The sequence below is a fragment of the Ailuropoda melanoleuca genome, chromosome 15, assembly GCF_002007445.2.
Source record: "Ailuropoda melanoleuca isolate Jingjing chromosome 15, ASM200744v2, whole genome shotgun sequence".
In the NCBI taxonomy this organism is placed as follows: Eukaryota; Metazoa; Chordata; class Mammalia; order Carnivora; family Ursidae; genus Ailuropoda; species Ailuropoda melanoleuca.
This window is the reverse complement of record NC_048232.1, coordinates 50,180,394-50,195,636: the sequence shown is the minus strand read 5'-3', so window position 1 is coordinate 50,195,636 and position 15,243 is coordinate 50,180,394. Positions and strand designations below refer to the sequence as shown.

The following is a 15,243-nucleotide window of genomic DNA, read 5'->3' as shown; positions in this document are numbered from 1 at the left end:
AAGGTATATATGAGATGATAATTATTTAATGAACAGCAGAAAAGAATAAAAACTTGTTAGGACAAATAATTTATATCAATATAAAATTCATTACACGACAAAACACTTAAGTTGGGTATCTTATTATGAGAAACTAAAAGTGTATACAGTTGATCCTTAACCGCTGTGCCACCCAGGCGCCCCTGGNTAAAATAAGACATTTGAAGATACACTGTTATCAGGTCAAAAAGTTGGGCAAGACTATTGATCGTTACCTATCTATGTGACTTTGGGCAAGACACAACTTCTCTGAACCTCAATGTTTCCATCAGTTAGAAAACAGGATTAGGATTTATGTGGTTTGTTTTTCTAATCTCAAAGAATTGCTCTGAGAACCAAGTCAAACAATAGATCTGAAAGAACTATAAACCAAAAAGTACTGAATAAATGTAAGGTATATATGAGATGATAATTATTTAATGAACAGCAGAAAAGAATAAAAACTTGTTAGGACAAATAATTTATATCAATATAAAATTCATTACACGACAAAACACTTAAGTTGGGTATCTTATTATGAGAAACTAAAAGTGTATACAGTTGATCCTTACGCCTACTTGCTGACATTTATTTGTAACCCCAACATCAATACTCATGGTGCTTTTACAGTCATTCATGGATATATGCAAAGTAGCAAAAAATATGAGGCACCCTCTGTACACAATGCCAGCTGAACTGAACGAGGCAATAGTCTGCCGACTTGTTCCAGCTCTCATACTACAAAAACAGGTATCTTTTCATGGTCGATTCTGTGTCACACTTTTTGCCTATTTGTGCTTTTTGTTGGCAATTTTGCTATTTAAAATGGCCTCCTAGCGTAGTGCTGAAGTGCTACCTAATGTTCCTAAACACAAGAGGGCTGTGATGTGCCTTACAGAGAAAACAGGCGTTGTCAGATATACTTTGTTCAGGCATGGGTTATAATGCAGCTGGCTGTGAGTTCAATTTCAATCAATGATAAATATTAAATTTTATATTTATACAGAAACACATATAAAGCCAAGGTTATATACTGATTGGCTGACAAAAATGTTGTGACTAGAGGCTTGCATTTCTTTTTCCCCTAGGAGCAACAGGTTTAGTATTTGCTAATTCAGTGTTTGCAGCAACTTCATAGAACATAATTACCGCATATAAGGAAAATGGACTGTAACTCTATTTTTCACAACTGGTCTAATCAGCTTTAATTACATATGTAGTCATGAGTTGCATGAGGAAGTGGTGGAATCAATAGCAAACAGGCTGAGGTCAACAAGAGAGACAGTCCCTGACAAGAGCTGCCATTTTTAACTCCATTATCTAATCATTATCTTACATCATGAACCTTATGACGCTTTCCTGTCTAACATCCTTTGTGCTTCCATTATAAATTATTCTGGGCTCTTTCTGTTCTTTTCCTATATAGGTTTCCTGAGCTCTTATCTTTGGTCTCCAAGTTTAATACTGAAAAACAAAAAAACATAGCTCTAAAATCATATAGGGCATAGAGATCTGGTTCTTTTATAACACAGAGATGCATAAAGCTTTTTTTTTATAATCAGAATTTGAAGTTATTTGTGATTTCATTCCACATTCCATGAGCAGCATATACACATACACAAACATCTGAATAAAAGAAACCGTAAATGCACACTTAAAGCCTATGTGGACACAACGATCCAAAAAGTCATGCATAAGATAATAACACACACTTATTTAACATTTCTTACATGTCAGGTGTGTCCTAAGTTTTAGTACATTCATCTTCTCAAGAATTCTGAGACAGTACTATGGTCATCCTTCCTTTACAGACAAGTATAAAAACCTGGTATTCTCATACTACAATTTTTATTTGAAAAATTAAATATATGCAATTTGTTCAGAGCATCTAAAAAAATGAACTATATGCCAATCTATTCTAAAGGCAGAATTATTCAAATAGGGCAAGTTAAATTGACTTGATTGTGCTGCCCTTCCTTTCAAAATCTACCTCTTACATTCTCAACTCCTTAGCTTTGGAAACTTGCATAGCTATTTTATTCTATCTCCAAATAAGGAAAAAAAGAAAAAGAAAAAAATTCAAGTCAGACTACCATAACTGTCTGGCATGAAGTTTTCATTATTTGTAATTTACTAATTTTCCTGCTTTTCTCTCCACTTATATGCACAACAGATTAAGAGAACAGCAACAGTCTAAAATTATTTTGAGATGTGAATCTTTTTTCATGATATAAAATTTACTGTCCAATTTAGGAAACAAAATGAGGAAATATGTCTGGAATACTAATGTCATTTCAGAGGTCACTGCTTTTTATAAATTTAAAATAGATGAGGTAACAAAAATAAGCAGATCTGTTTTACCTAGACTAAATGTTCCAATAAGACCAATTCTAATGTTTAAAGAACAATTTTTATGTCAAAGTTTAGTACAAGGCAGAATGAGCTAGCAAAAACTGCCACATGGAAATATTTCAAAAGATACTTATGCTAAGGAAATATTTTTTAAGCACTATACCTTCTGAAAGTAATTACATAATACTATAAAAATGTAAGAATGACAAGTGTAGCCACAATTCTGTGCCTCAGTCTCAAAATAAGCATTTTTGTTTTTCAATACTTTGTTTTTGTTTAAAAAACACAAGACAATAAAAAGAACACAATGTTATAACATGCAAGACTGTGAAGTGAAACTAGATATTAACTAAAATTGTTCAGGACAATCATAAGTCAACAAAAACTGCATTTCATTTAAAACCTATCTTATATTTTTTATGGTAATGTTTTGAAAAATGATTTATTAACAGATATTTGTGAAACATGTGCCTTTATTTTAATAAAACAGACTGTCTTACTGATTGAGCTTTCCCTACATAAAAATATCAAAAATTGACAATGGTCTTATTTCTTTGATACACACACATGCACACACACATATTTACAAATTCAAATTATATTACTTTTTTAAAGCATACTACACTGAAATAATCAGCAAATATTTGAAGATACAGTACTGCATGCTTTTCATGATGCAAAAGAGAAAATAAACTGTTACCAACCACAACAAAATAAAAAGTTGTGATATTAAGAAAATATTTAGAGAAAACAGTTTGATACTAAAACATGAAAATCACAGTTTAGTAGAAAGGTTTTGAATAGGTGTTGTTGAATCAGACTAGTATGTGTTTCTATCCCAGCCTTATCAGAGACTAGCTGTGTGGCCTTGGGCAAGGATAACAGCTTAACCTATTTAAGCCTAAATTTTCTCATCTATAAAATGTGGAGATAAAAATATAGAGTGTATATAAAATAAGTACAAAGTATTTATGAAAATGCCCTTTAAACACACAATAAATAATAGCTACAATTATTATTACTGATGTAGTCATTAAAAGCGGCTTTCAAAAGTGACCTATTAAATATGAAACATTTTAAAACAATATTTACTTTGGTTCACACTTATTATTTTCCTAGAAATACTGTTATACTGCAGCAAATCATGAGTAATTCAGTCTTAATGTTAAGTTATTATAAAACAATCATTTAAGTAACAAAAATTGCTTTAGATATGACCTTTATAACCAAAGGATATCATTCCAAAACCAGAAGAACCACGTTACATACATCCAGAATTTGGTTGCCAAATATATTCCAAGGGGCAATGCACTATGCATTGAATGATCAAAAAAGGATCTGAAAAATACAAATTTTTATAAAACTGAGCTCTACATTTCCTTATAAAAATGAATAATTATTTAAATGAAAATTATACACATTCCACATAGTAAACTCCGGTTTAACCAAAATCCAGAACTCCAGGATGCATAAGTACCAAGACCATTTTTCATGGTAATCAATAATAAATGAGTGCACAGCGGAATCAGTCAGCAAGATTCTGAAGCTCCTAATTTGCCCAGAAATAGGATTAAATTCTATTCTATGGCTTTTCAACCTCAGAATTTCAGTCTACGCCTATTCTCTTAAATCAATAATTCACTTTAGTACATTTAGTAACTCTATCATTCAGCATATTATTCACCAAAGACGAATTATAATTTTGACAAACAAGTACAAAGCAATCCTCAAGTTTTTATGTTTCATTATTTCTCCTTCCCTACACACTCTGTTAAGCTTTTAGTATAGCTTTTCAAATAGAATGAACTGGCCAATGTAATGGAAGTGAAGGTCATTATGTACAGAATTTAGAACAGGGGGAAAAATATGTACTAATAAATTTTATTAAACATAAGCATGATCAACTACCCATGTAGGCTAAATAGGAAGCCTTCCTATTTATAGGACCCCTTGGAGCTCCTAGAAACACTAAAATGAGATTTATTGCCTAAAATTAAGCCTCTTCCTGACAGTTAACACATTAGTGTATTACCAGTCATTCTCATCTCTGTGTGAATTATTTTCAGAGCTCTTTTTTTTGAAATTCAGATGAAAACAAAGTACTAAAAAAATGGATATTACGTGGAAAGTTCTAGATCACAGACAACTGCCTAGGTTTGCTGAATGGGCAACTTAAAGGAATGAGATCTAAGGATAGGAAGAAAAGAAAAGATTACAATGTTTTAAAGAAAAATGTTTTGAAGAAAATACAAAGGCTAAGCCTTACTGCATACGCTCAGACTCTTTCTACCTTAGTATTAAAATCAAACCTCTTTCTTGCATATTGCTTATGACCAAAGAAAATATAATTTCTATGGAAAGGTAAGCTAAAGCATTATAATTACCTAGAAATACACAATATGTATATTACAGTCTACTTCTACTGAAATGTTTTAAAATTGTATTTTAGCCTTAAAAAGTATATGTTAGACTTTGGTCAATGAAAGTACCTGTAGAATTTCAACATTTCAGTTTGTTTCTTTCTCTGATTGACCTGGGGTTGCTGGAGGGGAGGTGGGGGGGGGATGGGGTAACTGGGTGATGGGCATTAAGGAGGGCACGTGATGTGATGAGCACTGGGTGTTACACGCAACTGATGAATTACTGAACTCTACATCTGGAAGTAATGATGTACTACATGTTGGCTAACTGAATTTAAATAAAAAAGGAAAAAATAAAAGAAAAAAAGAATTTCAACATTAAAAAACCTAAAAGATTTCAGATATAAATCTGCCAAAATTCTTTAATATTAAATTAAAATGAAATATATTACATAAAGGCAATGTTCTAAACATACAAAACATTAATTTTACACAGCAGGGTCCAAATTATATCCTGTAAAGCACAGTTAAAAATATAGTTAAAAACAACACACTTACTTTGAAAGAAATTGTACTGTAGCCCAAACGCCACCATACATTAGCCCTTTAATGAGCCAAGAATCAATATTTAGGTCTGCTATAAACCCAACCAGCCAAATAACTAGGAATGGAGTTCCGAGCATTACTTTCTGCCGAAATTCCTGTACAGAAAAAAATAATTAGTTAGAAAGTTTGCATGTTTCAAGCAATCTGAATGTGAACCATTGTTATCTTTGTGAAAATATGCAACAGAGAGTGAAATTCATTCATTCAAATATATCTACTACGTACAGGTACTATTCAAGGTGCTAGTCTCAGTCTTCTATAGACAGGCTTTTAAATAGACAATTTAGAAGTACTTAAGTAAAATTGTGGAAAAAGAGAATATAAGTTATAGGAGAGGGTCTAGATATTCAGATACAGAAGACAGTAGTACCACCTGCCAACACGTGGATAAACTAGAAAATAGTTTATGACGATACTCGCCCATTAACAGGGCCATTGGTAACAACCAGAATGACTTAATGTTCTAAGAGCTACATCAGATAAAGAAACGTGAGGGGGTGCCTGGGTGGCACAGCGGTTAAGCGTCTGCCTTCGGCTCAGGGCGTGATCCCGGAGTTATGGGATCGAGCCCCACATCAGGCTCCTTTGCTGGGAGCCTGCTTCTTCTTCTCCCACTCCCCCTGCTTGTGTTCCCTCTCTCGCTGGCTATCTCTATCTCTGTCAAATAAATAAATAAAATCCTTAAAAAAAAAAGTGAGGATGCTTAGCCTGAAGACACTCTGAATGATACATATAAACAGTATACTAAAACCTTAAAATGAGATAGAAAATAAAACCAAACAATCTACAGGGTCCCAGAGTCCACCTAATGAAGACTAGGTGCCTCTAAGCACAATGCTTAATACTCTGGAGGTAGTTCCATTTCATTTTCATACTGATCTAGTTGTTACAAAGTCTCTACTTCTAAGTACAAAACCTATCTACTTCCTTATAACATCTATCACAGTTACATCTTAGGAGCAACACAGAGCAAGAGCTACTGCCTCCTCTACACAGCAGCCCCTCACAAACTGACAAGCAGCTATCAAGTCTCTGGAGGCACCTCAAGTGACAGAACAGTGTAAGATCTTCCAGCTGTGATCTAACAAAGCTCAGAGAATAAATATTACTTTCCTCCCTATTTACCTTTCCGAAGGCTAAGATTTGACACTTTTTTAGCGCCCCTTTTATTCTGCTGGCTTTCAGTGAGAAATAAATACTTTTTCATATAAATGGCCATGTCTTTCCCAACTTAGCCACTGTAATTCATTTTCTGAATGGTGCCTAATTTTAGCTTGAAAAATAATTAAACATAACTTCAGAGTTTAATTTTATGCTGTAGTAAAATAACTAACCCTTCTGATCTGTCTTCTTCATCTCTAGTATGCATGAATTTTATATCAAGACATTAGAGAAGATGATTTATAACTGGGAGGACAGAGTGTATGGTAAAGGGTGGATACTGGTGGGAGAGAAGGCAGATATGCCATTGGAAAAGTATCTAAAATTATCTGTAATTTGCCTTGTTTTTAGTTAATATGCTTGTTCTCCCTCAGCAATAGCCACATTTTTTTCATTATTAAAAATATACAATTTACATATAGTAAAATTCACCCTCTTTTGGGCATAGTTCTCTGAGTTTTAATTAACATACACCGTTATGAGTTTTGATTAACATACACTGTTATGTCAGCACGAAAATCAAAACACAGAACAGTTCTATCAAGCCCTGAAATATCCTGTGCTCCCAGTCCCAGCTCCTAACAAACACTAATCGCTACTCCTATATTTTTTGCTTTGCTGGAATGTCTTATAAATGGAATCATACTGATGCAGTCTTTTAAGTCTGGCTTCTTTCACTTAGACAACGCATGTGACATTCACTCATGTTGTGTATATCAGCATTTTTTTCCTTTTTAATGCTGACTAGTATTCTATTATAGGACGTATCACTGTTTATTTACTCATCTCCAGCTAAAGGTTTAGGGTTTGAAGATGGTGAATAAAGCCATTATAAACATCTGTGTACAGGTTTTTGTGTGAACATAAGTTAATTTCACTTGGATAAATACCTATGTGTGGGCTTCTGGAGTTTTGGTGGTTTTTTTTTTTCAAAATGTTATTTAACATATGGATTCATGATACCATAAAGACATTTAAAAAAAAAAAAGATGTAATGGTGATGTGCTGCTTTTATAGATATGAAAAATCTATGTTTTCTTGAATTTTTTTATGGAAATGTTCAAATATATAGTAAGTTTGAAAGAATTCTATAGTAATTTGCATCTCCCTAATGACTAATGATGTTGAACAGCTTTTCATGTGCTTATGTGCCATTTTAATATCTTTTTTTTTGTGAAATATCTCGTCTTTAATCCATTTTTCTAACTGCATTGTTTGATTTTTTTCACTGTTGAGTTGCGAAATATTCTTTATACATTCTGGAAACTAGTCCTTTATTGGGATATATGGCTAGCAAATATTTTCTCCCAGTCTGCAGTTCGTATTTTCATCCTACTTGACAGAGTCTTTCATTGGAAAAAAGTTTTTCATTTTGATGAAGTCTAATTGATCAATTTTTATCAATTTTTATCAATTTATCAATTTTCATGGATCATACTTTTCATGTCAAGTCTCTTTGTATAGCCCTAGATTCTGATGATTTGTTTTTTTCCGAAAAGTTTTATAGTTTTCATTTAAGTGTGTGAACCATTTTGAGTTAACTTTTTTATACAGCATGAGGTTTGAGTAGAGATTTATTATTATTTTTTGCTTATGCAAATTTATTATTATTTTTTTGCTTATGCATGTCCGAATGTTCCAACATCATTTGTTGAAAAGGCTGTTTCTCCTCCACTGGATTACTTCTGCACTTCTGTCAAGTCAGTAGGCATACACCTCTGGTTCTATTGCTGGGTTCTCTATTCTGTTCCACTGATCTAAGAATCTGTTCCTCCAATAATACCACAGTCTTGATTACTGTAGCCAGGTCTTAAATTTGCACAGAATGATTTTTTTTTCCAAAATTGTTTTAGCTATTCTTGATCTATTGTCTTTCCATATAAATTTTAGAATAATCTTAGCTATACAAACACACCTTACTGGAATTTTTAATTACGTTAAATTTGTATAACAATTCGGGCACAATTGACATATTTACTATGTTGAGTCTTCCATTTTATGAACACAGCATGTCTCTCCATTTATTTAGATCATCTTTGATTTCTTTCACTGACATTTAAAAAATTTTTAGTATACAAGTACTTTACATGTCTGGTTAGATTTACACCTAAGTATTCCGATTTTTTTGAGCAACTGTAAGTAATAATGTAGTAATTTTGGTGTCCACATGTTTATTGCAGTCTATGGAATAAAATAAAATATCCTGTGACTTGCTAAACTCATTTATTAGTTCTAGGAGTTTATGTTGTAGATTCCTTGCGATATAGACAATCATGTCAAGCACAAATAGGGACACTTTTATTATTTTTTCCTTTCTGAACTATATGCCTTTTAATTTCCTTTTCTTGCTTTATTTCACTAGCTAGAACTTCCAGCACTAAGTTGAATAGGAACAGTAAAAAGGATATCCTTGTCTTGTTCTTGACCTTAGGGGGAAATCACTCAGTCTTCCACCATAAAGTATGATGTTAGTTGAAGGTTTTAGAAATGGTCTTTATAAAGTTCGGGAAATTCTCCTCTATTCCTATTTTTCTGAGTTCTACCATAAATGGATACTGATCTTTATCAAATGCTTTTTCTGCATGGATATAATCATGAGATTTTTCTTCTTTGTTAATATGGTAAATTACACTGAATAATTCTGAATATTAAATGAGCCTTGCATTCTTATAATAAGCCCAAATTGGTCATAGTGCATAATTCCTTTTATGTAATGATGATTTCTTTTTGTTAATATTTTGTTAAAGATTTTTAAGTGTATAGTTGACCCCTGAATGACACAGGGGTTAGGGTTACCAACCCCCATGCAATCAAAAACCTACATATAATTTTTCACTTCCCAAAACTTAACTACTAATAGCCTACTATTTTGACTGGAGGCCTTATCAACAACATAAACAGTTGACTAAACTTATTTTGTATGTTATAAGAATTATATACTGTAGTCTTATAGTAAAACTAGAGAAAAGGAAATGTTATTAAGAAAATAGGAAGAGAATATACATTACAATATTGTATTTACCAAAAAAAACTGTGTAAGTAGACCTACACAGTTGAAACCTATGTTGTTCAAGGGTCAGCTGTATATTCATGAGGGATATTTGTTTATAGCTCTTTGTTTTGTACTGTCTTTGTGTGGCTGTGGTACCAGGGTAACATATACTGTTTCCATTCTGTTACTTTCCTATATAAGCAATTTGCCAATATTCTTACATGTGAAGTGAGTTTCTTATAGACAGTATAAAGTTGGGTCATGCTTTACAATACACAGACCCAATAACTGTCTTTTACTTGGTATACTAGAATATTTTACTTTAATGTGATTATTGACATGTTAGGGTGTAAGTCTATGATTTTATTTTTTTTCTTCTTCTTCTCTATGTTTTTGTTTCTCGGTTTTCTTTTTCCCGCCTTCTTGCGGGTAACTGGAAAGCTTCTTAGAACTCTATTTTGGTTCATCTATACCGTTTTCCAGTTTATCCCTCTATATAGGAGGGTTTTTTAGTGGGTACTCTAAGTATTATATAAACATAACTTATCACACTGGTGTCATCATTTTACCAGTTCAAATGAAATGTGGAAACCTTACCTGCCTTTATGTCCCTCTACCCTCCCCTGTTTATATTATAAATTGCCTCACATATATACCTACATTTAGAGACACATCAAACAATATTATAATTTTTGCTCCAACTGCCTAGCATAATTTGGAAGGCATAAGATGAGGTCTACTGCATTTACCCATAATTTTGTTTACTATGATCTTACGTTCTAAGATTTTTCCTTTTATCATTTGCTTTCTGCTTAGAGAATGTGTCTTAGACATTCTTCTAGGGTAGGTCTGCTGGCAACAAATTCTCTTAATTTTCCTTTATCTGAGAATGTATTGATTTCTCCTTCATTCTTGAAAGATACTGGATTCTGGGTTCACAGTTCTTTCCATTCAGCACTTGGAAAATGTGCCAGATGACTGGCATCTATGGTTTCTGATGAGAAATCCACTGTCATTTGAACTGTTTCACTCCTATTGGTAAGGGAATTTCAAGAATTTTATTGCTTGGTCTTTGGTTTCCAGAAGTTTGAGTATGATGTATTCACGCAGGATTTCTTCGTGTTTATTCTGTTTAGGGTATGTTCCACTTCTTAATCTGTAGGTTGGTCTTTTGTCAAATTTGGGGATTTTATGGGCCACTGTATCTTTTGGGTACTTTTTTAGCTCCACTCTCCTTCTCCTCTTTTTCTGGGACTCTAATCATATCGATGTTAGATACTCTACTATAACCACAGGTCCCTTAGGCTCTGTTCATTTTTTTTTCCAATTTATTTCCTTTTGTTGTTCAGAATGTCTAATTTTTATTGTTCTATCTTCAGGGCAACTGATTCTTTCCTCTGTCCCCTCTATTCTGCTGTTGAGCCCATTCACTGAGTTTTGTAAATTTTGTTCATTGTAATGTTCTGTTTTAAAATTTCCACTTGGTTCTTCTGTATATTCTATTTCTATATTTCTACTTCATTGCTGAGACTACTTTTCTTTCAAGCATGTTCATAATTACTCATTGAAGCCTTTTCATAATGGCTACTTTAAAATCTTCTTTCAGATAATTCTAATATCTCTGTCATTTTGTTGGCATCTATTTGATTCTCTTTTCATCAGTTTCACATCTTCTTGGTCCCTGGTATGATGAGTGATTTTCATTTGAAAACTGGACATTTGGGGTATTATGAAACACTGGATCTTATTCAAACCTTTTCTTTTAGACGGATTCCTCTGATGTAGCTTGGCAGAATGAGGGGAGTGAAGCACCTTCTCATTACTGCCAGGTCAGGTGGAAGTTCAGATCTCAACTTTGACTTTAATGACACCTGAGGAGGGGACTCCTCATTACTGTTGGGAAAAGGTGGAACTTCCAGCTCCCCATTATACCTCTACTGATACCTCCCTGGCTGGGAAGGTTAGGAGTACCTCATTATTGTTTCCTATGTGGTCTTCCCTGATAGAGCAGGGGATGGGACCTCATTAACAGCCAGTGGGGATGAAGGTCCCAAATCCCTATTTAAACCTTCTCTGACACCACCCCAGGAAAGAAGTTGGGGTATCTCATTACAGCCTGGTAAGGGTGGAAGTCTAGGCCTTTGCCGGTGTGATTCAAGGTGGGGCCACAGTTTTTTCTGCAACATTTGGCTGTGGTAGAAAGTTATTTTCTAAAAGTCTCTATCTTGCTAAGCTGCCTCTTTTGTGGTTCTTTGGCCAGAGAGCAGGATTTTGTTGGGAGCTCTTTTTGTCTGTATCCATTTGTGGTTCTAGGTTGTTGGCTTTGTCAGCTCTGTGTTTGGGATACATGAGGCAAAAAAGGGAACACATTCTTCAGGTCCTGAGCTCCCTAGCCACTCTGCCGCTTTCTTTCCATCTCCCAGAATTTTCCTACATTTGTTTTGTACATAACATGCAGGTTTTTCAGTTCTGCTTACTGTGGAAGAATAGGAAAAGTACAGCTACTCCATCTTCCCAGATTTATTTTCACATAATCAATAAACAATATTAAAGAAGACAATATGTGAGATTTCCACTGCTGACAAGAGAGACTGTGGGTTTTTAAGGGTCAAAAATACAATTTAGAGGGGTGCCTGGGTGGCTCAGTCGCTAAGCGTCTGCCTTCAGCTCAGGGCGTGATCCCGGAGTCCTGGGATCGAGCCCCATATCGGGCTCCTCTGCTGGAGCCTGCTTCTTCCTCTCCCACTCCCCCTGCTTGTGTTCCCTCTCTCGCTGGCTGTCCCTCTCTCTGTCAAATAAATAATAAATTTAAAAAAATACAATTTAGAGATTTCTAACTTATTATTAAGCATTTATTTAGGAGGCACTCTCTCTCTCTCTGCCCCTCCCCCATGTCTAAAATCTTCTAACCTTAAAATTCCAAGAGCTTTTAAAATAGTTTTCTAAAATTAAGATTCCCTCCACATCTATCTACTAGCAGTGTCCAAAAGTTTTTCCCCACATTGGAATGACTTATTTTTAGTAAAATACTATTGAATCCTAGGTGTAACTATTTCTTATTTTGTTTTAAATACAGAACATACTTTACAGATTAGCAAAGCAAGTCATGTTTATGATTTAAATACTTCTGATGAGATGAAAAGAGAACAGTCTATGTAGTTAAAATACTTAATTTCACAAAGCACCCAACTATTGTACATTTTTATTTAGTAATCTTTTTCTTTAAGATTTTTATTTATTTATTTGACAGAGGGAGGGAGGAAGAGAGAGCAAGCGCGCACAAGCAGGGGGAATGGAAGAGGGAGAGGGAGAAGCAGACTCCCCACTGCGTAGGGAGGACATGGGGCTCGATCCCAGGACCCCAGGATCATGACCTGAGCCAAAAGCAGATGCTTAAACTGACTGAGCCACCCAGGCACCCCAGTAATCTTTTTTAAAAAGTGTAATATATTTAAAAATACTAATGCAAAAAAAAAAACCAACACCAAAACAAAGAACAAAGGAACATTCAACTTCTGAACCGATGACAATAATATACACATTAATAAAATTGTGCTAAACTCTTAAATCAAGCTCTTTTATTTTTTATTATTTTTTTAAAGATTTATTTTAGAGAGAGAACGAGTAGGAGGGGAAGAGGGAGAGAGAACCCCAAGCAGAGTGCAGCGCCCCAGATGGCCTGCAATCATGACCCAAGCTGAAACCAAGAGTTGGATGCTCAATTGACTGCACAACCCAGGCTCCCCTGAAGCTCTCTTTTTTAAAAGAAATCGTATCCAAACACATAAACGTAACATACAGTTCGTATTGTTATAATAACTATATATTATTAAACATCTAGAATTCAGTCATTTTTATCTGACAATTTATTTTTTTTAAGTATTTAGAATATTTACACTAAACAAAATGAATGCATAAGTATTATGGGACTTTCCAAAGTAATATAAGACACTTTTGTTACAAGCTTAGTTATTATGAGACATCAGTCTTTGTTCATTGTATTGAGAAAAACTGCTTTAAATCCTAGAGGACAGAGCAAAATTAATGAAAATTAAAAATAAACCATTTTCTATGTTATAACTAATAGTAAAATGAAAGAGTTAACACGACATGCAAAAACTGCTCATTATTCTCAACTATGGGTTTGAAATGTGCAAGTTTTTTTTTTTTTAAGATTTTATTTATTTATTTGACAGAAAGAAAGAGATACGAGCATGAGCAGGGAGGGGGTTGTGGAGAGAGAGAGGAAGCAACAGACTCCCTGCTGAGCAGAGAGTACAAAGCAGGGGTCAATCCCAGGACCCTGGGATCATGACCTGAGCCAAAGGCAGATGCTTAACCGACTGAGTCACCCAGGAACCTCAAAAGGCAAGTTTATACACTATAAATCTAACTTTTCTCATGTTGAAGTAATGACCAATGGTTTCAATGCATTAAGGAAGCCTGAACTATAAATAAATGAGACACGTTTTCACATTTCCCTTTGTCCAAATCTTGTCATTTTGTCCTGATAACACAAAGAGTATTAACTTTAAATAAACAGTATTACCACCAGAACAGACTGAATAAAAAGGTACTGAAGGCTTAATGCCATTCAACTTGTGATTATTGACAAATTAGCCAAATAACCTGTCAATTACTTAAGTATTATAAAGAAGTGGCCAGCTGATTTTTCCTTTTTTAAAAGAAAGAAATTTTTAAGGAATATAGACTTTAGGGGAAATATTCTTAGTTTTGAAATCATATTACTATAATTAGGCAATTGAACCAACAGTCATACAGTTTAACCTTGGCGGTATATGGAAGATCTAAAACAGGCTTTCCACAGAGAAGTGAAAAATATAAGTTTCTCTCACTCTAAAAAAAATTACAACATATCACAAAAGAATGGGAAGCTTGAATCAATTAGAGTTTGAGCATTTTAAAAAGATATATATTAGGACTATAATTTTTCATAATTACCATATTAATAAATTTAAACAAAAGGGACTTATTATCTCTCTATTGCTTAACAAAGGCCAGCTGAATCAATGAACTAAAATTTACGTTAGCTTATAGAGATTTAAACAATTTCACATACAACCATCCTTCTTAATTATCAAATTACAAAGTAGGCAGAGTCCTGAAAAACTCTGCTATTCAACTTCATTTTGTGCTGGGTAATACAATATTTTAAAAATTACACTAGCTAATGGCAAAATTAAAAACTAAAAATGCTCAGCTAAGAAAGTATGCCTATGAATTTTACTTAAAAAGATTATATACTGAAAATCTTCAGTCATGAATTTACCTTATCAGCTTTCAGCTTTCTAAGGAAGGATGGATTGTCATATCCTTTTGCCTGTCTCGCCTCTTGCAAATGGTTGATCATCCACACGTTTTTTCTTTGCTTTGCCAAATCAAGTGCTGATTCACCCTGATAAGCCGAAAAAAATCACATTAAAAATAAAAGAAAAATACTTTAGTTACTTTTAAAGTACTCCCATAAAAATAAATTGAACAATTAGTTCATTAATATTGTTTGACATTGGGCAAAATCAAATACTAAAAGAATCTAAATCATTACATATTATTATTATGTTTTCCCATTCAAGGTACAATCAGTAAATGGATTTACTCATCTTATTCTATAGATTGTATTTTTGGTTGTGTTTTGACTTATATTAAAGTAAATCAAAAAGTAGGTATTTTAGCACCTGCTGGATCAGAGGCTATCATTCAGCTTATCAGTTATTTCATATTCTTCAAGGGTTT

The 15,243-nt window shown here is 33.7% G+C and overlaps 1 protein-coding gene across 1 annotated transcript in view; it reads right to left on the bottom strand.

Annotated features, from left to right (window-relative positions):
- Positions 1-15,243, bottom strand: part of ZDHHC17 (zinc finger DHHC-type palmitoyltransferase 17) — an 83,725-nt gene that overhangs the window by 17,506 nt on the left and 50,976 nt on the right. Inside the window, exons 8-10 of the mRNA XM_002920643.4 lie at positions 14,780-14,905; positions 5,289-5,431; positions 3,608-3,708 (exon numbers count right to left, since the gene is read on the bottom strand). Coding sequence (XP_002920689.1) covers positions 3,608-3,708; positions 5,289-5,431; positions 14,780-14,905 — 370 coding nt within the window. The remainder of the gene's footprint in view (positions 1-3,607; positions 3,709-5,288; positions 5,432-14,779; positions 14,906-15,243) is intronic.